General features: G+C 45.2%; 4 protein-coding genes across 4 annotated transcripts in view; all 4 read right to left on the bottom strand.

The window, feature by feature from the left end:
• The window catches only part of LOC149429920 (uncharacterized), a 233,819-nt gene that overhangs the window by 57,261 nt on the left and 153,974 nt on the right, over positions 1-22,584 (bottom strand). The window lies entirely within an intron of this gene.
• Positions 1-22,584, bottom strand: part of LOC149429921 (uncharacterized) — a 106,107-nt gene that overhangs the window by 29,293 nt on the left and 54,230 nt on the right. The window lies entirely within an intron of this gene.
• The window catches only part of LOC149429923 (uncharacterized), a 37,180-nt gene that overhangs the window by 4,569 nt on the left and 10,027 nt on the right, over positions 1-22,584 (bottom strand). The gene's annotated exons all lie outside the window — the stretch shown is intronic.
• LOC149429924 (gastrula zinc finger protein XlCGF53.1-like) lies at positions 8,853-10,155 on the bottom strand. The gene is made up of 2 exons (XM_089666348.1): positions 9,501-10,155; positions 8,853-9,083 (listed from the first exon to the last, which is right to left on the bottom strand). Exons 1-2 carry the CDS (start codon positions 9,594-9,596, stop codon positions 8,853-8,855), a joined length of 327 nt encoding a protein of 108 aa, XP_089522474.1. The 5' UTR covers positions 9,597-10,155.

The following is a 22,584-nucleotide window of genomic DNA, read 5'->3' on the forward strand; positions in this document are numbered from 1 at the left end:
TCCATTGGATTGCCAGATAGTGAAGCGTGATTGGTCACTCCAGAGAACACGTCTCCACTGCTCTAGAGTCCAGTGGCGGCGTGCTTTACACCACGGCATCCGACGCTTTGCATTGCACTTGGTGATGTAAGGCTTGGATGCAGCTGCTCGACCATCGAAACCCATTCCATGAAGCTCTCTACACACTGTTGTTGGGCTCATCTGAAGGCCACACCAAGTTTGGAGGTCTTTAGCTATTGACTCTGCAGACAGTTGGTGACTTCTGCGCACTGTGCGCTTCAGCATGCGCTGACCCCGCTCTGTCATGTGACGTGGCCTACCACTTGGTGGCTGAGTTGCTGTTGTTCCCAGTTGCTTCCACTTTGTTATAATCCCACTAACAGTTGAACGTGGAATATTTAGTAGCCAGGAAATGTCACAGATGGACTTATTGCACAGGTGACAACCTATCACGGGACCACGCTTGGAGTCACTGAGCTCCTGAGAGCGACCCATTCTTTCACCAATGTTTGTAGAAGCAGTCTGCATGCCTAGGGGCTTGATTGTATACACCTGTGTCCATGGAGGGGATTGGAACACCTGAATCACATGATTTAGAGGGCGGGCCAAATACTTTTGGCAATATGTGTAATAATAATGTGTATGTTGTTTATAGGTCAGAGATGGAGGTGAGCGTGCATGCTAGCTGGTGGAGGAGCACAAGCGGTGTTTTTCACAAAAGCTGATAACGATTGGTGGATTTGTATAAAATCGAAGATCTGTTTAGCACATCAGACTTAATTTTTTGAATTTTAAGAAACTACTTTCCTCACTTATATTGTTTACACTCAATTACTTATATGTTTACTTTGTTCAGCTGGGTGTTTGCTTTTGTTTTCTTTAATAATATCTTATCTTGAAATATATCATCACTAACAAATGATTATCCACAATTCCCCTTTTTTAATCATCTGTATTTGCACTAGGTTGAGAGGTGCTATGCCTGGTGTTTATTTTGCAATTTTTAATCTTTTACACTTTATGTATATTAATATAATTATTATTCTTTGTAATCATTATTCTTTAGTCACCTCTTTGTCACTGTAACCCCCCTAGTGGTCTGATTATGTCATTTTTTCTGTGCTCAAAGCGGTACCATTTTTTTGCATGGAAATATGTCATTTTTTTATTGTAGGCCTGTAATTTTTAGGAATAACTCACTGAAATCTGTCCGAACAAGAGTCTAGTAAACATCCCGGGTAGGATAAAATCTGAAACAGTAAATTATAAATTATAATATAATAAATAATCATAAAAAATAATAATAATATAATAAAAAAAATAAATTCAATAATTTAATCAAACCAAAAACACTGAAATGTGAAATATAGCGCCAAGTTCCCACATCACTGAGCAAAGTCGCAAAATCGTTTTCAGTGTCTGATGAGGAATTTCCCCCACGAATCATTATCACTCAATTCTGCAAGTGGTTCTGATTTACTATCGCTGTTCTCTAGCCGGTCTAAAACCGCTTTTGACCTAAAGGGACGCTTTTTGGACGCCATGGACGTTTCTCAGTTTCCAGGCAGAAAGTACAGTAAAAATGCAGGCAGGGCGCCGGACAAAGCACTCGGGACAAAATGTATGTGAAATGGTTTGATACAGGAATGTTATACTATGTGATTTTAGTGTATTTAGTGAATGTCACTTTTAACATTTTCAAATTTCCCGCCAGTTCCGTCCCCCGTACGTCCCAACGTCGCAGGGAACGGAACCCGGAAGACAGATGCCGGCATCCGCCGGAGGACATTACAGGGGGGACATCGCGGGAGCGCAGGACAAGGTAAGTGAAGAACCGCTTGTGGTGCTGAAACTTTACCCCGAGCTACACTTGAGAATACCTCCAGGGAGGTTAATGGGAGGTCTCAGCCGGGTGTTTACTTTTTACTTACATTTATCTTATACTTAATGATGGTTTGATATTTATGATTTTTTTTTAATGGGTTTTGAAGTTTTCCTGTTATTTGACCTATATTAGGTATTTATGTGTAGTGCAGCATCATTTTGGTTGATTTATACCACCCTTTTGCTTACATGGTCTGGGATTTCTGGACATGTAAGCTCCGAGGATCAGGCCCTCCTATCCCTCTTGTATTGAACTGTATTGTAGCTGTATTGTCTCCCGTCATATTGTAAAGCGCTGAGCAAACTGTCGGCACTATATAAATCCTGTATAATAATAATAAAATGGGACCGGCAAGGCCACTGGTTGCAGGGGCGGACTTACCATTTGGGCACTCAGGCACTTCCTGAGGGCCCAGGGTCCGTAGAGGGCCCCATGAGATGCCCCTAGTACCTTCCATAGGCTTTTTTGGGTGTGCTTTGAGTGTGGGCAAGGACACAGAGGCCCCGTGATCCCCTATTGCCCAGAGGCCCCATGAGTTGTCAGTCCACCCCTGACTGGTTGTTAAGGAATTGGCAGTGCAAGCACCCACCACCTCCTTTATCTGTTTCCGTGCCGCTCTATTGTAGAAATACTGCTACAGGGCGGAACGGGTGCACAAAATCACATATATATATGTGATTTTACAGTTCTGGGTAGGGGGTTCGCGCACCCTACCTGTGCTGCCATTCACGGCCATGGATGTAAATCCTGGGGTCCGGCTGGTGATTGCCCGCCTGCACCTGGAGATCTCCAAGGATTTCCAACGGGTAAAGAATACAGATCTCTCCCCTGTCAGCTCCTGCACACTGCTTTGTATGGCTCTGCATTGCAGTGTGCTTACAGGGAAACACACACACCGCCCACAGTAAAACAGCACACAGCACAGTTAACCCTTTGATCCCCCCACGTTAACCTCTTTCTGCCCAGTGCCATTAGTACAGTGTTAGTGCTTTTTATTAGCACTGATCACTGTATTGGTGTCACTAAGGATGTCAGTGACACCAAGTCAGTTCCCCCCAGTGTCAGAATGTCCGCTGCAGTCCCGCTATAAGTCGCTAATTGCCGCCATTACTAGTAAAAAAAACAAATCCAGTATATATGCCGCCATTTGTAAACACTATAACTTTCACGTAAACCAATTAATTTTCACGTATTGGGATTTTTTTTTAGAATAGACATGGAGCAGAATACATTTTTCCCTAAATTTATGAGCAGTCTAAGAAAGGAACAATCTGGGTTATTATATCTGTAGCACTGTGCCAAATCCAATAACTGCCAGCTGACCCCAGAATCTACATAAATCATGTCTGAATCCATAAATCATGTCTGCAGCACAGAGAAGGGGGTTTATCTGAGAGAAAAGAAGAAATAATGAGCAGGACGGGTATCAGTGACTATTATCAACCTATTATTGGCTGATATCACTCATCTCCCGCCTTAGCCCTGGTTCACACTGATGCGGTGCGGAATTCGCAGCGTTTCAGTGCAAATTCCGCACCACATCAGAATCGCACCTCGTTCATGCGAACCGCTGCGGGTGTGTATGTTAAGTTAACAACACCCCGAAAGCGGTCCGCAAAATGCAGAATCGGATGGCGTAGGTGTAAATACCCATGTGATCCGATTCTAGTACGGACCAGAAAAAGGGTCCTACACATTTTTGGTGCGGGTGCGGTGCGAACAGAGCCAAAATGTACGGCTCCAATCCCACCGCATACAAATCGCATGTGTTTTGCACAGGAATGTGGTGCGGTTCCTGTGTGAATCACATATGATATACCACACCGCATATGTGTGAATCCAGGCTTACTCTGGACCAATCAGTGTGCAGTAACAGAGCAGAGATAACAGAAGAATATATTGTGGCTCACCTGTGCTGATCTCTGTAGGAGTGTCCTCCTCTATAAATGTCCCCGTTATTCCATCCTCCTCCATAGACTGCTGATCATCCCTCACATACGCCTCTTCTTCTTCTGCTTTCACCTCAACTTTTATATCGATCAGATCTTCACCCTAAACCATGAGAAGAATGACTAATAACATCTGTAAAACATAAACTAAGCAAACCCAACTCCGTGTCTCACACACATGCAGTAATTAAATCAATAAAAGTGATATCACTCCTAAATACAGCGCTGTAGTGATAAATCATGCACAAAATAAATATAAATTTAAATAAAAACAATAAAATATATATTGCAAAACAATAGAAAAAAAAATTATTTACCGTATTTTTCGCTCCATAAGACGCACTTTTTTCCCCCCAAAAAAGGGGGGAAAATGTTAGTGCGTCTTATGGAGCGAATATGGAGCGGCCGGTCCGGTATTTCCACCGCCGCCGTGGCAGTGGGACCTTATGGAGATGACTGCTGACCTTTGGGGAGGTGGAGAGCGGGTACCTGAATTTGACAGGTACCCGCTCTTACTTCCGCGGAGTTGTTCTTTGACCTTACCTGTTCCTCTATCCAGCGGCGCGCTGTCTTCCCGGCTTCTGTAGTGTCGGCGCTGGGCTTGACAGCCAGGTGCCAAGTGCGCATGCGCAAGAAGCAGTGCTTTTTGTGAATGGTAAGGCGGTACCTGGGACACATGACAGATCCCAGAAGCCGCCGGACCAATCACAAAGCGCAAGTGCTTCTCGCTCATGCGCACTGGGCACCCGGCTGTCATGCCGAGCGCCGACACTACAGAAGTCGGGAAGACATCGCGCTGCTGGATAGAGGAACAGGTAAGGTCAAAGAACAACTCCGCGGAAGTAAGAGCGGGTACCTGTCAAATTCAGGTACCCGCTCCCCCCCTCCCCAAAGGTCAGCAGTCATCTGTACTGTCCGCAGTCTCTGGTCATCTCCTGTACTGTCCGCAGTCTCTGGTCATCTCCTGTACTGTGTCCGCAGTCTCTGGTCATCTCCTGTACTGTCCGCAGTCTCTGGTCATCTCCTGTACTGTGTCTGCAGTCTCTGGTCATCTCCTGTACTATGTCCGCAGTCTCTGGTCATCTCCTGTACTGTGTCCGCGGTCTCTGGTCATCTCCTGTACTATGTCCGCAGTCTCTGGTCATCTCCTGTACTGTGTCCGCAGTCTCTGGTCATCTCCTGTACTATGTCCGCAGTCTCTGGTCATCTCCTGTACTGTGTCCGCAGTCTCTGGTCATCTCCTGTACTGTGTCCGCAGTGTCTGGTCATCTCCTGTACTGTGTCCGCAGTCTCTGGTCATCTCCTGTACTGTGTCCGCAGTCTCTGGTCATCTCCTGTACTGTGTCCGCAGTCTCTGGTCATCCCCTGTACTGTCTGCAGTCTCTGGTCATCTCCTGTACTGTGTCCCCAGTCTCTGGTCATCTCCTGTACTGTGTCCGCAGTCTCTGGTCATCTCCTGTACTATGTCCCCAGTCTCTGGTCATCTCCTGTACTGTGTCCGCAGTCTCTGGTCATCCCTGTGCTGTCCGCAGTCTCTGGTCATCCCTGTGCTGTCCGCAGTCTCTGGTCATCCCTGTGCTGTCCGCAGTCTCTGGTCATCCCTGTGCTGTCCGCAGTCTCTGGTCATCCCTGTGCTGTCCGCAGTCTCTGGTCATCCCTGTACTATGTCTGCAGTCCATTAGTTCAGAATTTTTTTTCCCCTGTTTTCTGCCTCTAAAACCTAGGTGCGTCTTATGGTCAGGTGTGTCTTATGGAGCGAAAAATACAGTATATATATATATATACACACACAGTATATCTATCTATCAGTGATGATCCCGGCCGTGGTGGTTCCCAGCCCACAGCAGTCATTCCTGTGAGCATTCAGCATGTGGAACGCCTGATCCTGGATACCTGACGCATAACCTGTTGTGAAATTGCATAAGAGACAAATCTTTCCGTGGGAACAGTGAACGCAATCATTTACGAACATGTGCATTTTTGAAAAGTTAGTGCACGCTGGGTACCAAGACAGCATTCGGCTTTTGACCGGCACAGAAGAGTTGAAGTCTGCACTGCGTTGAAGGAGCGTTTCGACAGGGAAGGCCAGGATTTTCTGGATCGCATCATTACATGTGACGAAACTTAGGCGCATCATTTTACTCTGGAATCAAAACGAGCATCAAAACCGTAAAAGCATATGGACTCACCACCACCGAAAAAAATTTCAAACAATTGCGTCTGCAGGTTCCACCTGCTTGGACCCCTAAAAGAGTTCAGCATTTCAGCACTGATGACAGCAAGCTGTCCTAGGGTGGTTCAGGTGCACTGACAAATCTTTCTAGGTCGAAGCTTTCCAGGCAGGGGTGAAACGCTAGGATAAGGAGTTAAATGTAGCATGGGAGTATGTTGAAAAATAAATGCACTTTCCACTCCTTGAAATTTGTCCTTTTGTTATATAAACTCAAAAGTCCCAGTTTGACTTGAACGTCCCTCGTATATATACTATATAGACACATCCATCAAATTGCCACACAGAGAAGCGTGATTGGTCACTCCAGAGAACACGTCTCCACTGCTCTAGAGTCCAGTGGCAGCGTGCTTTACACCACGGCATCTGACGCTTTGCATTGCACTTGGTGATGTAAGGCTTGGATGCAGCTGCTCGGCCATGGAAACCCATTCCATGAAGCTCTCTACACACTGTTGTTGGGCTCATCTGAAGGCCACACCAAGTTTGGAAGTCTTTAGCTATTGACTCTGCAGACAGTTGGCGACTTCTACGCAATGTGTGCTTTAGCATGCACTGACCCCGCTCTGTCATGTGACGTGGCCTACCACTTGGTGGCTGAGTTGCTGTTGTTCCCAGTTGCTTCCACTTTGTTATAATCCCACTAACAGTTGAGCGTGGAATATTTAGTAGACAGGAAATGTCACGTATGGACTTATTGCACAGGTGGCCACCTATCACGGGACCACGCTTGGAGTCACTGAGCTCCTGAGAGCGACCCATTCTTTTACCAAAGGTGTGAATGGGGAGAAGGTATGTTAAATTTGGTGTTATCGGTCTCACTCTCTCATACTGGTCACTGGAAGTTCAACATGGCACCTCATGGCAAAGAACTCTCTGAGGATCTGAAAAAAAGAATTGTTGCGCTACATAAAGATGGCCTAGGCTATAAAAAGATTGCAAAGACCCTGAAACTGAGCTGCAGCATGGTGGCCAAGACCATACAGCGGTTTAACAGGACAGGTTGAGTTGGACAATTTCATGCTCCCAACTTTGTGGGAAGGGTTTGGGGATGGCCCCTTCCTGTTCCAACATGACTGCACACCAGTGCACAAAGCAAGGTCCATAAAGACATGGAGGAGCCAGTTTGGGGTGGAGGAACTTGACTGGCCTGCACAGAGTCCTGACCTCAACCCCATAGAACACCTTTGGGATGAATTAGAGTGGAGACTGTGAGCCAGGCCTCCTCCCCCGACATCAGTGCCTGACCTGACAAATGTGCTTCTGGAAGAATGGTACACCCTCCTAAACCTTGTGAACGGCCTTCCCAGAAGAGTTGAAGCTGTTATAGCTGCAAAGGGCGGGGCCAACTCAATATTGGACCCTACGGACTAAGACTGGGAGGCCATTAATGTTCATGTGGGTGGAAAGGCAGGCGGCCCCATAGTTTTGCTAATATAGAGTATATACTGTACATGTTATATTTTATATAAATACACACACACATATTTTTTTTCTCTATTTTTTCTATATATAAATATATGCGTTTTTCTTTTACAGGAGATGTACAGCCAAAGTTGGTTTGGCTGCACTTCTCCTATGGATCACAGGAGTGCAGTTCGTTCTGCACTCCTCTGACCAGGGGCGGACTGACAACTCATGGGGCCCCTGGGCAATAGGGGATCACGGGGCCCTGTTTCCTTGCCTACACTCAAAAAAAGCCTATAAAAGGTACCAGGGGCATTTCATGGGGCCCCCTACTGACCCCGGGCCCTCGGGCAATGCCCGAGTGCTCGAATGGTCAGTCCGCCCCTGCATCTGACCCATTTTCAGCCAACAGTGGGCTAAAGTCTGCTGACGTCACTCAGCCGGTCCAGTCTGGGGAAAGATCCCAACTTTGTGGTTGGTATACACCCAGATCCCTGGACCAGCAGCTGACTCAACCTCTCAGTGATCTGTTGAAGAGTCTGAGCCAGCCTTTCTTACCCCTTCTGCAGCTCCAGTGAGTGCTGGGGGGAAGAACAGAGAGCCAGAGACTGACAGTCCCAGCTCTCTACTCAGAGCGGAGTGAGAGAACTGAGCGATCAGCGGTGTCTGATCACTCAGTTTTCACACTTAGGACTGGCGGGGGAAATATGCAGAATCCGACTGATGCTGCATCCACCTAGCTAAGTATATTTAAAAAAAAAAAATCCTAAACTTCTCTTTTAATTTATGTGTAATTTTTGTATGATATATCATTACACCACTGTAATTAAGAATGATATAATTTTTATTGATTTAAAATCTGTAAAATATAAGCTTTAAGATTGATAAATCACATAAAAAAACACACATCATCACCAAGAGTTCACATTCTATATTGTCCATCCCACCGACCTGATGATGGTGAGGGATAGTGTGACCTTCCTGTGTGGAATCCCGGGAATACAAAGGATGGGGACATCTCTCTGGTGGGTTCCCATGACTGGATCCATCTACCTGATGATGATGAGGGATGGTGTGACCTTCCTGTGTGGAATCCCGGGAATACAGAGGACGGGGACATCTCTCTGGTGGGTTCCCATGACTGGATCCATCTGTAGGAAACACACACACTGACTGAATCCATTGTTTCTATGTGTTTATCAGATGATGGGGGATCTAGGTGGATCCTCCGTACTGCTCTCTCCTTTACAATAAAGTCTCCTCTTACCCGGTGATGTGAGGGGCGGCTGATTGTCCATCATGACGTCCTTGTAGAGATCCTTGTGTCCTTCTAAATACTCCCACTCCTCCATGGAGAAATAGACAGTGACACCCTGACACCTTATAGGAACCTGACACACACAATGATACAGTCACCATCCAGACACATCCCTTGTCTGTTACTGGAGAATGTCCCAGAATTCCCGGCACCGCTCACCTCTCCTGTCAGCAGCTCCATCATCTTCTTGATGACTTCTAGGATCTTCTCCATGTTGTGTCTCTCAGGTTTTAGGGAGTCACATGGAGGCACTGTGATGGTCATATGATCACCTGACTTCACAGGAGGAAATCTCTGTATTGAGGAACCAATAGGAATATCATGTTAGAATCCCAGAATCCTCCTCACCTCTCTGGTCAGGTTGGTGTTTTATTAATAGAAATAAGAGTGATGTCATGTGACCTCCCAGAATCCTCCTCACCTCTCCGGTCAGCTCTGTGTTTTATTAACAGAGCTAAGAGTGATGTCATGTGACCTCCCAGAATCCTCCTCACCTCTCCGGTCAGGTCTGTTTTATTAATAGAGATGAGAGTGATGTCATGTGACTTCCCAGAATCCTCCTCACCTCTCCGGTCAGGTCTGTGTTTTATTAATAGAGATATGAGTGATGTCATGTGATCTCCCAGAATCCTCCTCACCTCTCCGGTCAGGTCTGTGTGTTATTAATAGAGATAGGAGTAATGTCATGTGACCTCCCAGAATCCTCCTCACCTCTCCGGTCAGCAGGTAGATGATCTCCAGGGTGAGGTTTAGTATCCTCTCAGTCATGTGACTCCGGTCCTCCTCCATCTTCATTGATGTGGTCATATGGAGGTTTACCTATAGAGATAAAAGTTTGTGCAAGGCATTATGGGTGAGCAATAGTGATGAGCTGAGGTGCCTTGGGTTTGGATTGCGCATTGTTCAGTGAACTTTAAAGTTCAGATACCGAAACCAAAGTCCATCAAAACCAATGGGAGCAGAAACAGTCAAAAATTCCCATTTTCTTGGATAATGGGAAAGCAGACGTAAAAAAATTGCGAGGGAGGAGCAGGCAATGTCCTGGGGAACATGTACCAATGCAAAAAAAAAAAAAAAAAGTTAAAGAAAAAAAATGCATTCAGCCAGGAGTAGTGATTTTTTAAAGCAAGTGATAGAAAAAGTCAAATTCATTTAAATAACATGCCTGGGGGGTGTCCTAATCCTGCCTGGGAAGGGGCATCTCTGTGATGTACAGGAAGTGCTGCAGCAGCACTGACATTTCCAGAGGAAAAAGGTGTGAAAATTGCCAGAAAATGGCATTTCATTGCTGGCTTCTTTAAAAAAAAAAAAAAAAAAACACAGACCCCCCTCCATTGGTCTGCTACGTATTCTGGGGACATTTAGAGAGATCTGTGTGCTTTTATTTTCCTTTTTTAAACAGAAGCCAGCAACGAAATGTCATTTGCCAGCAATTTAAACTGTAATATTTTTTTCTTTGTGAATGGAATTTTTTCTGTAACACATCCTACTGCAAGAATGAAAAAAAAACCTGTAGAGTCCCCCCCCCCCCCCTAAACAATTACATACCCGACCCTTTGAGTCTGGTATTGATTTTTAAGGGGGTACCCCACACACAAAAAAATGCATATGGTTTGCCCAGGAAATATATACTAGACGCTTTAGGTCTGATACAAACTTTAAGGGGGGCCCCATGCAAATAAAAAAAATGGGATCTTCCTAAAAATCCACACCAGACCCTCAATCTGAGTATGTAGAGAGGCTGGCCAGGAAAGAGAGGATGAACATGCACCCCCCCCTTCCTGAACCATACCAGGCCACATGTCCTCAACATGGGAGGGGGTACCTGGCCAGGGTAGCCCCTTGGCAAAGCACCTTGTCCCCATGTTGATTAGGACAAGGGCCTCTTCCTCTCAACACTGGGCAGATGATTGTGGGGGGGTCTTAGGATTGGGGGGCGCTTATCGAATCTGGAAGCCCCTTTTAATAATAAATTGGTGTACAAATACTGCCCCCCCAATGCGAATAGCACAACCATTGACAGTGAGAAGCTGTCATGTGTAATAGCGGAATGACTAAACAGCCAACGTTTACTCGGACCGAGCCTTGAACTCATCCTGGATCTCCAAATTGAAGAGAATGTCCCGGCCCCGGAAGTGGGGGAATGTTGTGCCCCTGAAGGGGTTAATCTGGGTTCTCACACTATATATGTGTGTATCATCATCTGCTGGAGATAAAAGACGTCACAGTGACTATGGAGGAAGAGGACGGACGTGACTATGGGGGAAGAGGACGGACGTGACCATGGAGGAAGAGGATGGACGTGACTATGGAGGAAGAGGACGGACGGGACTATGGAGGAAGAGGATGGACGTGACCATGGGTGAAGAGGACGGACGTGACCATGGGGGAAGAGGACGGACGTGACTATGAAGGAAGAGGACGGACGGGACTATGGAGGAAGAGGACGTACGTGACCATGGGGGAAGAGGACGGACGTGACCATGGGGGAAGAGGACGGACGTGACCATGGGGGAAGAGGACGGACGTGACCATGGGGGAAGAGGACAGACGGGACTATGGGGGAAGAGGACAGACGGGACTATGGGGGAAGAGGACGGACGTGATTATGGAGGAAGAGGACGGACGCGACTATGGAGGAAGAGGACGGACGGGACTATGGAGGAAGAGGACGGACGGGACTATGAAGGAAGAGGACGGACGGGACTATGGAGGAAGAGGACGGACGGGACTATGGAGGAAGAGGACGGACGGGACTATGGAGGAAGAGGACGGACGGGACTATGGAGGAAGAGGACGGACGGGACTATGGAGGAAGAGGACGGACGTGACTATGGAGGAAGAAGACGGACGTGACTATGGAGGAAGAGGACGGACGTGACTATGGAGGAAGAGGACGGACGTGACTATGGGGGAAGAGGACGGACGTGACTATGGAGGAAGAGGATGAACGTGACTATGGAGGAAGAGGACGGACTTGACGGGGGGTTACTGGGTGTAAGTAGGAAATAATATCTTATTACCTCCTCTGCTGCCACTTCCACCAACGTCTCCTCTCTACTTCCTGTCTATACCTGAAATCACTTCCTGTCTGTTCCTGAAATCACTTCCTGTCTGTACCTGACACCACTTCCTGTCTGTCTTCCATAGAGAGAGACTTCCTTTCTTGTTATAAGTGAGATCACCACCTTGTTGAAAACAGAAACATCTCATAGTGTGGACACAGTCTTGTCATTGCTGCCACGTGCCTCAGATGCTGCTGGACATTGTGGGGAAATTGTCTACTTTTCCCATCGTGTCCTCATCCCTCAGGTTCCAGGACTCTGTGCAGAGAGGCAGTGAGGTGATGACAACTGGAACACTCTCCGGGTTCCATCACCAGGCACTGCAATGATACCAGACTGTTGGGAGCCGTGATCTCCTCTCTGACAGTGAAAGTAGAACTCCAACATCAGCGGAGGGTGGGATCAGGTAGGTACCACCACTGACCACCAATGCTGGGCTGGGGGTGCACTTTGTTATCACTGACATCAACAATGGGGCTTATTTTATTCCACTGACACCAACAATGGAACCAATGTTATTCCACTGACACCAACAATGGAACCAATGTTATTCCACTGACACCAACTATGGAACCAATGTTATTCCACTGATACCAACATGGAACCAATGTTATTCCACCGACACCAACTATGGAAGCAATGTTATTCCACCGATACCAACAATGGAACCAATGTTATTCCACTGACACCAACAATGGAACCAATGTTATTCCACTGACACCAACAATGGAACCAATGTTATTCCACTGACACCAACAATGGAAGCAATGTTATTCCACTGACACCAACAATGGAACCAATGTTATTCCACTGACACCAACAATGGAAGCAATGTTATTCCACTGACACCAACAATGGAACCAATGTTATTCCACTGACACCAACTATGGAAGCAATGTTATTCCACTGACACCAACTATGGAAGCAATGTTATTCCACTGACACCAACAATGGAACCAATGTTATTCCACCGATACCAACGTTATTCCACCGATACCAACAATGGAACCAATGTTATTCCACTGACACCAACTATGAAACCAATGTTATTCCACTGATACCAACATGGAACCAATATTATTCCACTGACACCAACAATGGAACCAATGTTATTCCACTGACACCAATGACAGGGCTTATTTTATCACACTGACACCAACGATAATATTTATTTTACTCCCTTTAATACCAACAAAAGAGTTTATTTTATTCCACAAACACCAATGATGGGACTTATTTTATCCCGCTGACACCAATGATGGGACTATCTTTTTCACACTGACACCAATGATGGGACTTATTTTATCCTGCTGACACCAATGATGGGACTATCTTTATCACACTGGCACCAATGATGGGACTTATTTTTTTCTCACTGGCACCAACATTTTTTTCTTATACTGAATCTTTAGATGGAAATTATTTTAACATCAACAATGGGGATTTTTTTCCCCGTAATATAAATGAGATCGCCAACGTGTAGGGCTCAAAGGAACTGCAATCCTGGGAAATGTGTATTCCTAAAGGCGCCTACTACAGATGACATTCAGGTTCACCACTACCATTGGTCCAAGGAGCCAACATCCAGTGAAGATCAATTCCTGGGACCTGGGGATACCCACTGGTGAACACTGAACTGAACTCTGCAGGTCCACAGTGTCACCAGCAGGTGTTCCAGCTCTTAATGAGTGGTATCATCTTTGTTGAAAAGAAGGTCGGCACATTGCATCCTTGTATAGATTACCTAGCTCTATATGCTATATGTTTTCATTAGCTCTCAAGCTCTTCCAGAACGTTCGGTCTGGCAAGATCTTTACCAAGTTAGACTATGTGGGTCCTACAACGTGATTAGAATTAGAGGGGAAGATGTGTGGAAAATGGCTTTGGCATTTTAAATATATTATGAGTCTGTAATGCGGTGAGCAGATGACAAGACAATGCTTTGCTCTTTGTGACTTCACCTCTGTGGAGGATCTTCTCATCTGAGGGATGATCATCAAAAGCAACCCGAATATCTACACATATGCTCCAAAGCTCTGTCAACACGGCGGCAACCATAGGTAAAGACTTGTGAATAAAAACTGTACACAACTCATTGAAATTTCTCAACTGAGCATTATAAAGCGCCTTGAAAAAGTCTTCATACCCCTTGAAATTTTCCACATATTGTCGTGCAAACAAAAACGTAAATGTATTTTATTGGGATTTAATGTCACAGACCAACACAAAGTGACACATAATTGTGAAGTGAAAGGAAAATGATAAATGGTTTTAACATTTTTTTTTTTTTACAAATATGTGAAAAGTGTGGTGTGCTTTTGTATTCAGCCCCCTTTACTCTGATACCCCTAACTAAAGTCTAGTGGAGCCAATTGCCTTCAGAAATCACCTAATTAGTAAATAGAGTCCACCTGTGTGTCATGTAATCTCAGTATAAATACAATTGTTCTGTGAAGCCCTCAGAGATTTCTTAGAAAACATTATTGAATAAACAGCATCATGAAGGCCAAGGAACAAACCAGACAGGTCAGGGATAAAGTTGTGGAGGCGTTTAAAGCAGGGTTAGGATATAAAAAAAATCCCAAGCTTTGAACATCTCATGGAGCACTGTTCAATCCATCATCCGAAAATGGAAAGAGTATGGCACAACTGCAAACCTACCAAGACATGGCCGACCACCTATACTGACAGGCCGGGCAAGGAGAGCATTCATCAGAGAAGCAGCCAAGAGGTCCATGGGAACTCTGGAGGAGCTGCAGAGATCCACAGCTCAGGTGGGAGAATCTGTCCACAGGACAACTATTAGTTGTGCACTCCACAAATATGGCCTGTATGGAAGTGGCAAGAAGAAAGCCATTGTTGAAAGAAAGCCATAAGCAGTCCCATTTTCAGTTTGTGAGAAGCCATGTGGGGGACACAGAAAACATGTGGAAAAAGGTGCTCTGGTCAGATGAGACCAAAATTGAACTTTTTGGCCTAAAAGCAAAACCCTGTGTGTGGCAGAAAACTAACACTGCACATCACCCTGAACACACCATCTCCACAATAAAACATAGTGGTGGCAGCATCATGTGGTGGGGATGCTTTTCTTCAGCAGGGACAGGGAAGCTGGTCAGAGTTGATGGGAAGATGGATGGAGCCAAATACAGGGCAATCTTAGAAGAAAACTTGCTAGAGTCTGCAAAAGACTTGAGACCGGGGTGGAGGTTCACCTTCCAGCAGGACCACGACCCAAAATATCCAGCCAGAGCTACAATGGAATTGTTTCAATCAAAGCATCTTCATGTGTTAGAATGGCCCAGTCACAGTCCAGACCTAAATCCAATGGAGAATGTGTGGCAAGACTTGAAAATGGCTGTTCACAGACACTCTCCATCCAATCTGACAGAGCTTGAGCGATTCTGCAAAGAAGAATGGGCAGAAATGTCCCTCCCTAGATGTGCAAAGCTGGTAGAGACATCCCCAAAAAGACTTGCAGCTGGAATTGCAGCGAAAGGTGGTTCTACAAAGTATTGACTCCGGGGGGCTGAATTACAAATGTTGCCACATTTTTCAGATATTTATTTGTAAAAAATGTTGAAAACCATTTCTCATTTTCCTTCCACTTCACAATTATCTGGCCACTTTGTGTTGGTCTATCACATAAAATTCCAATAAAATGCTTTTACGTTTTTGGTTGTAACATGACGTGAAAAATTTCAAGGGGTATGAATACTTTTTCAAGGCAATGTATACTTCATGGAGTTGATTTACTGAAGGTTATAAAAATTGAATGTGCTGGAGCTTGGCTGGTCTACATGCTACTGTCAGGAAAACCATGCTCAAGCCCATGCTCAAAGGAATGTGCATGAGTGCAGAACGGTTCACAGAATGTGCACAGAATTAGGACCCTGTGTGCATATACACAAGTACATGGTCACGAGACCATGAGCATGCATGTTTGGTGGACTTTCGCATATAGTAGCCTATTTAAAGCTCAGGACTTGGGATCATTGCTGAGTGTTCATCAGCTCCTTTTGCTTGTGACCTGATCCTGTGTATATCCTTTTCCTGACCCGGCTTGTTGACCTTGTTTGTTCCTGGAACTATGTTGCTGACTCTGGCTTGTAACCAAACCTTACATCCTGCCTGCTGATCTGGTACCTCCTCTGATCGCTTGATATTAACCCTGGCCTGGCTCTGACTCTGCCCCTGGTTCCTGACTCTGTACTCCTGCTCTGGGGTGGACTGACCATTTGTAAACTCGGGCACTGCTCGAGGGTCCAGGGTCAGTAGGGGGCCCCGTGAGATGCCCCTGGTACCTATTTCATAGGCTTTTTTGAGTTTGGGCAAGGACATAGGGGCCCCATGATCCCCTATTGCCCGGGGGCCCCATGAGTTGTCAGTCCACCCCTGCTCCTGCTGCCCAGTAGTTGCCATCCTCTGCCTGTCTGACTACGTGTCCAAGATCTTGCATCTGCCTGCTGCCAGCTTGCTTGCTTCTTCCCCTCATATTTTACAAAAAAAAATGAGGGGTATAGTAACCATGACTGTATAATTAGTAACGGATCACAAACTGTACCCTTGTGGCTAGCAGAAGACAGTGTCCAAAAAAGACTTGAAAAGCTTAACACAATTATATCACCAGGACCAGGTGGCTTACAGCCAAGAGTCCTCAAAGAACTCAATTTATAGCCAGACCAATATTCCTTATTTTTATGGACAGCATACTAACAGGAATGGTACCAGCTGATTGGCAAAGGGCCAACATGGTTCCAGTATTTTAAAAAGGGCAGAGATATATTCCTGCAAACTACAGGTCAGCCAGTCTAACATCGATAGTATGTAAACTATTGGAGGGGATAAAAAGGGACTATATCCAAGAATTTGTTGATGAAAACAGTATCATTAATAGTAACCAACATGGATTTACAAAAGGTCATTCTAGCCAAACCAATCTGTTAAAATTCTATGAGGAAGTGAGTTGCCATCTAGATAAAGGAAGGCCTGTGGATGTGGTGTACCTGGATTTTGCAAAAGCATTCAATACAGTACCCCATAAACACTTAATCTACAAACTGAGGACTGTAGGCATAGACCATAGGGTTTGTTCTTGGATAGAAAACTGGTTACAGGGGTGTGTCCAATGGGTAGTAATAAATACAGTGTCTCCCAGAAGTGAATCCACCCCTGACATTTTTGTAAATACTTGATTCTCTCTTTTCATGTGACAACACTGAAGAAATGACACTTTGCTACAATGTGACGTAGTCAGTGTACAGCTTGTATAACATGTAAATTTGCTGTCCCCTCAAAATAACTCAACACACAGCCATTAATGTCTAAACCGCTGGCAACAAAAGTGAGTCCACCCCTAAGTGACAAGGTCCAAATCGGGCCCAAAGTGTCAATGTTTTGTGTGGCCACCATTATTTTCCAGCACTGCCTTAACCCTCTTGGGCATGGAGATCACCAGAGCTTCACACGTTGTCACTGGAGTCCTCTTCCACTCCTCCATGATGACATCACGGAGCTGGTGGATGTTAGAGACCTTGCGCTCCTCCACCTTCTGTTTGAGGATGCCCCACAGATGCTCAATAGGGTTCAGGTCTGGAGACATGCTTGGCCACTCCATGACCTTTACCCTCAACTTCTTTAGCAAGGCAGTGGTGGTCTTGGAGGTGTGTTTGGGGTCGTTATGTTGGAATACTGCCCTGTGGCCCAGTCTCCAAAGGGAGGGGATCATGCTCTGCTTCAGTATGTCACAGTACATGTTGGCATTCATGGTTCCCTCAATGAACTGTAGCTCCCCAGTGCCGGCAGCACTCATGCAGCCCCAGACCATGACACTCCCACCACCATGCTTGACTGTAGGCAAGACACACTTGTCTTTGTACTTCTCACCTGGTTGCCGCCACACACGCTTGACACCATCTGAACCCAATCAGTTGATCTTGGTGTCATCAGACCACAGGACACGGTTCCAGTAATCCATGTCCTTAGTCTGCTTGTCTTCAGCAAACTGTTTGCGGGCTTTCTTGTTCATCATCTTTAGAAGAGGCTTCCTTCTGGGACGACAGCCATGCAGACCAATTTGATGCAGTGTGCGGCGTATGGTCTGAGCACTGACAGGCTGAGCCCCCACCCCTTCAACCTCTGCAGCAATGCTGGCAGCACTCATACATCTATTTCCCAAAGACAACCTCTGGATATGACACTGAACACGTGCACTCAACTTCTTTGGTCCACCATGGTGAGACCTGTTCTGAGTGGAACCTGTCCTGTTAAAGCGCTGTATGGTCTTGGCCACCGTGCTGCAGCTCAGTTTCAGGGTCTTGGCAATCTTCTTATAGCCTAGGCCAGCAATGGGCAAACTACGGCCCGGCGGACCTTTTAATCTGGCCCGCGGAGCGTGGCAAACATTGCCTGTCAGGATGTGTGTAGGCGGGGCAGCGTGAGCAGCGGGGCAGCGTGAGGCGGGGCAGCAGGGGAGCTAGGCTCCTCTCACAGTCCACCCTGAAGACCGGAACGGCGCGGGAACACGGCGAGAGGAACGCGTGGAGCAAAGGTAAGTGAATTGACACAATATGGGGAATGAATTACTATATGGGGGATGAATAACTATGGGGGATGAATTACTATATGGGGGATGAATTACTATGGGGGATGAATTACTATATGGGGGATGAATTACTATGGGGGATGAATTACTATATGGGGGATGAATTACTATATGGGGGATGAATTACTATGGGGGATGAATTACTATATGGGGGATGAATTACTATATGGGGGATTAATTACTATGCTTACTATGGGGGAATATTACTATACGTACTATGGATGACACATACACATCATTCATCTACTCTTGGTCCGGCCCCCGGGTCCAATATATGAACCCATTGCGGCCCTCAAGTGAAAAAGTTTGCCCACCCCTGGCCTAGGCCATCTTTATGTAGAGCTACGATTCTTTTTTTCAGATCCTCAGAGAGTTCTTTGCCATGAGGTGCCATGTTGAACTTCCAGTGACCAGTAGGAGAGAGTGAGAGTGATAACACCAAATGTAACACACCTGCTCCCCATTCACACCTGAGACCTTGTAACACTAACGAGTCACATGACACCGGGGGGGGGGAATGGTTAATTGGGCCCAGTTTGGACCTTGTCACTTAGGGGTGGACTCACTTTTGTTGCCAGCGGTTTAGACATTAATGGAGGTGTGTTGAGTTATTTTGAGGGGACAGCAAATTTACATGTTATACAAGCTGTACACTGACTACGTCACATGAAAAGGTAGAATCAAAGATTTACACAAATGTGAGGGGGGACTCACTTCTGGGAGATACTGTATAAAGTATTGGGCCAGCCTTCAAAATCGTGTGATTCAGGTGTTCCAATCCCCTCCATGGCCACAGGTGTATACAATCAAGCACCTAGGCATGCAGACTGCTTCTACAAACATTTGTGAAAGAATGGGTCGCTCTCAGGAGCTCAGTGAATTCATGTGTGGTAAGATAGAATCAAATATTTACAAAAATGTGAGGGGTGGACTCACTTCTGGGAGATACTGTAGCGTGTAGTCAGACTGGTCTGGAATGGTAAGTGGGGTACTCCAAGGCTCTGTCCTGGGACCAATTCTGCTTTAATTTATTCATAAGCAATATGGAGGCTGGCATAAATAGCTCAATCTCAGCGTTTGCTCACAATACAAAGCTAAGTAGAGGAATAACTTCACAGTAGGATATAGAAACTGATAAGAGAACCTCAATACAAAATTGGGATGGACAGATACAAGGCAAATGAGGTTTAATGTTGAAAAATGTAAAGTAATGCACTTGGGGGGGTTAAAAATATGAACTTAAGTTATTTGCTAGGGGGAAAACCTTTGGGGGAATCCAGGATGGAAAAAGATCTGAGGGTCCAAGTAGATGACAGACTCAGCAATGGCATGAAAATAAAAGAAATATGGTGGCAGTTGTGGTCAGCCGTCGGTTCTGCTGTTGGGAATCCCCAGTAGATATTGCCCATCCACCATTTCCATCATTCTTCTCTGACACGGCTAATCCTCTTTATAGATGCCAAGTGTTGTGTGATGTAGTCATGTTTACTTGACCTTTACCAACTGCATGCAGGACAGAAAGGTACAAAGCGATATATATCTAGAACTAAACTGAGTAGTGGCGCACCATAATGAAGCTTCAGGATGCACTTGGCCGAAAACCGAAATGACGGTTTTGAAAAATTAATACATTTTTCACACACTTTTTTTTTGGAAACAAATATATTCTAATGATTAAAAAAAAAAAAAAAAAATACCCCAATTTTTTTGTAAAATATGAAAGACGATTATATGCCAAGTAAATAGATACCCAACATGTCACGCTTTAAAATTGCGCACGCTCGTGGAATGGCGTCAAATTACGGTACATAAAAATCTCCATGGGTAACGCTTAAAAAATTTCTACAGGTTACCAATGTAAAGTTACAGAGGAGATCTAGTGCTAGAATTATTGCTCTTGCTTCCGACGTTCGTGGCGATACCTCACAGTTTGAAAACCGTTTACATATGTGGGTGTGGCCTACATATGCATTCAACACTACACGCGAGCACAGGGGGATGGGGGCACTTCAAACTTTTTTTTTTTAACTTTATTTTTTTTTACACTGTCCCTTTAATTTTTTTTTTAAATCACTTTTATTCCTATCACAAGGAATGCATGCATCCCCTGTAAATTAAATAAACAGTGACAGGTCCTCTTTATGGAGAGATATGGGCTTAATAAGACCCCACATCTCTCCTCTGCAATGTAAAGCATTGATCTAGTGCTTTTAAAAAACAAAAATGGCCTTGGTGTCGCTCCAGTCCTCCAAGGGCATAGAGATGAGTGGAGGCCATCTTTCCTTCACTCATCTCTAGGCATAGAGATGAGTGGAGGCCATCTTTCCTTCACTCCTCTCTAGGCATAGAGATGAGTGGAGGCCATCTTTCCTTCACTCATCTCTATGCCCAGCGTCCTTTATTTTTATGTCAACTCAGACAAAATGCTTTGCCAGAGAAATCCATCCCCCGATAAGGTACCCTCCCCATTTTGAGGACATGTAAGCTGGTATAGTGCAGAAGTTGGAAAACAAGCCTCCCCTTTTCCTGTCCATCCAGGCCACATGTTTGAATAAGGGTCAGGTGCTAATTTTGGGGTGAACCCTACACTTTTCTTTGCATTAGTTCACACTTAAAATTCATACCACACCCAAAGAGTGTGTTGTGAAATTTGGACCCCACGTAAATTTCTCTTTTGTGCGCATGGGTCCCCCTCATCAAGGGTAGAGGTATTGATTTGGGGGACCCAATGATTCTTGTTTATATACTTTTTTTCCACAAAAGTAAGGATGCACCAAAATGTCCCCCTATTTCCCCCCTAAAACACCCCTATCGGCCATTGGCTGATATGAAAAAAAACACCGATACAGGTACTGAAAAAAACCCCGCCTCCTTGCCACCCCTCGGTCGTTCTCAGCCTTACCTGAAACACCACCGAGCGATCCCGGCACTGGGCATAGAGATTAGTGAAGGAAAGATGGCCTTCATTCATCTCTATGCCCTTGGAGGACCGGAGCAATGTCACTTATGGTTACGGCAGCTTGTAAAGAACAATTTCTTTTTTTTTAAAGCAGTAGATGCTTTTTTTGATCTAATGCTTTACATTGCAGAGGAGAGATATGGGGTCTTACTGACCCTACATCTCTCCATAAAGAGGACCTGTCACTAATTATTTCTATCACAAGGGACGCATGCATTCCTTGTGATAAGAATAAAATTGATTACAATTTTTTTACAGTGTTAAAAATAAATCAATGTAAAAAAAAATGTTTAAAGTGCCCCCGTCCCCTGTGCTCGCACGTAGTGGTGAAAGCATATGTAGGCCACGCCCACATATGTAAAAGGTGTTCAGACCACACATGTGAGGTATCGCCACGAAAGTCAGAGCAAGAGCAATAATTCTCGCACTAGACCTCCTCTGTAACTTTACACTGCTAACCTGTACACATTTTGAAAGCGTTACCCATTTTTAAGTACTGTAGTTTGACGCCATTCCATGAGCGTGCGCATTTTTAGAGCGTGACATGTTGGGTATCTATTTACTCGCCGTAACATCCTCTTTCATATTTTATAAAAAAATTGGGGTATATATTGTGCTTGTTTTTTTTTTAAATCATTAAAGTGTATTTTTTTCCAAAAAATATATATTTTTAAAAATTGCCCTATTCGGTTTTCTGCCAAGTGCATCCTGAATTTCCATTTTCAGCAACAGAATTTTCATTTTGATGCACCACTAATGAAAATGTCGCTTGTTTACATCGTATAGGTGTGCCCCCTCACAGGCGAGCTTAAGGCATCTCACAAGAATGATATTTAAAGGAATTGTCCATTTTTAATGTTTGACTTTAAGCCGTATTTATTAAACTGATCCTTGCTGAATAGACATTTTGCATAATAAAAATTTCATTGATACGTCCGCCTGGGTAGTGCCCAGCTCTCCATGCCATTTGTTTGACAATCTCTTGCCTATCAGCCTTCAAATGGTCAAAAATGACTTTAAATATTCAGCATCCATTGACTTCAAGTGTTACTAAACCCCAGACCCGCATTCACTATATCCGCTCTCCCCTGACCCTGCATTCACTATATCCGCTCTCCCCTGACCCTGCATTCACTATATCCGCTCTCCCCCGACCCCGCAATCACTATA

Source organism: Staurois parvus, unplaced genomic scaffold (genome assembly GCF_062004578.1).
Source record: "Staurois parvus isolate SC_StPar_1 unplaced genomic scaffold, SC_StPar_1.0 ptg002686l, whole genome shotgun sequence".
NCBI classification, from domain to species: Eukaryota; Metazoa; Chordata; class Amphibia; order Anura; family Ranidae; genus Staurois; species Staurois parvus.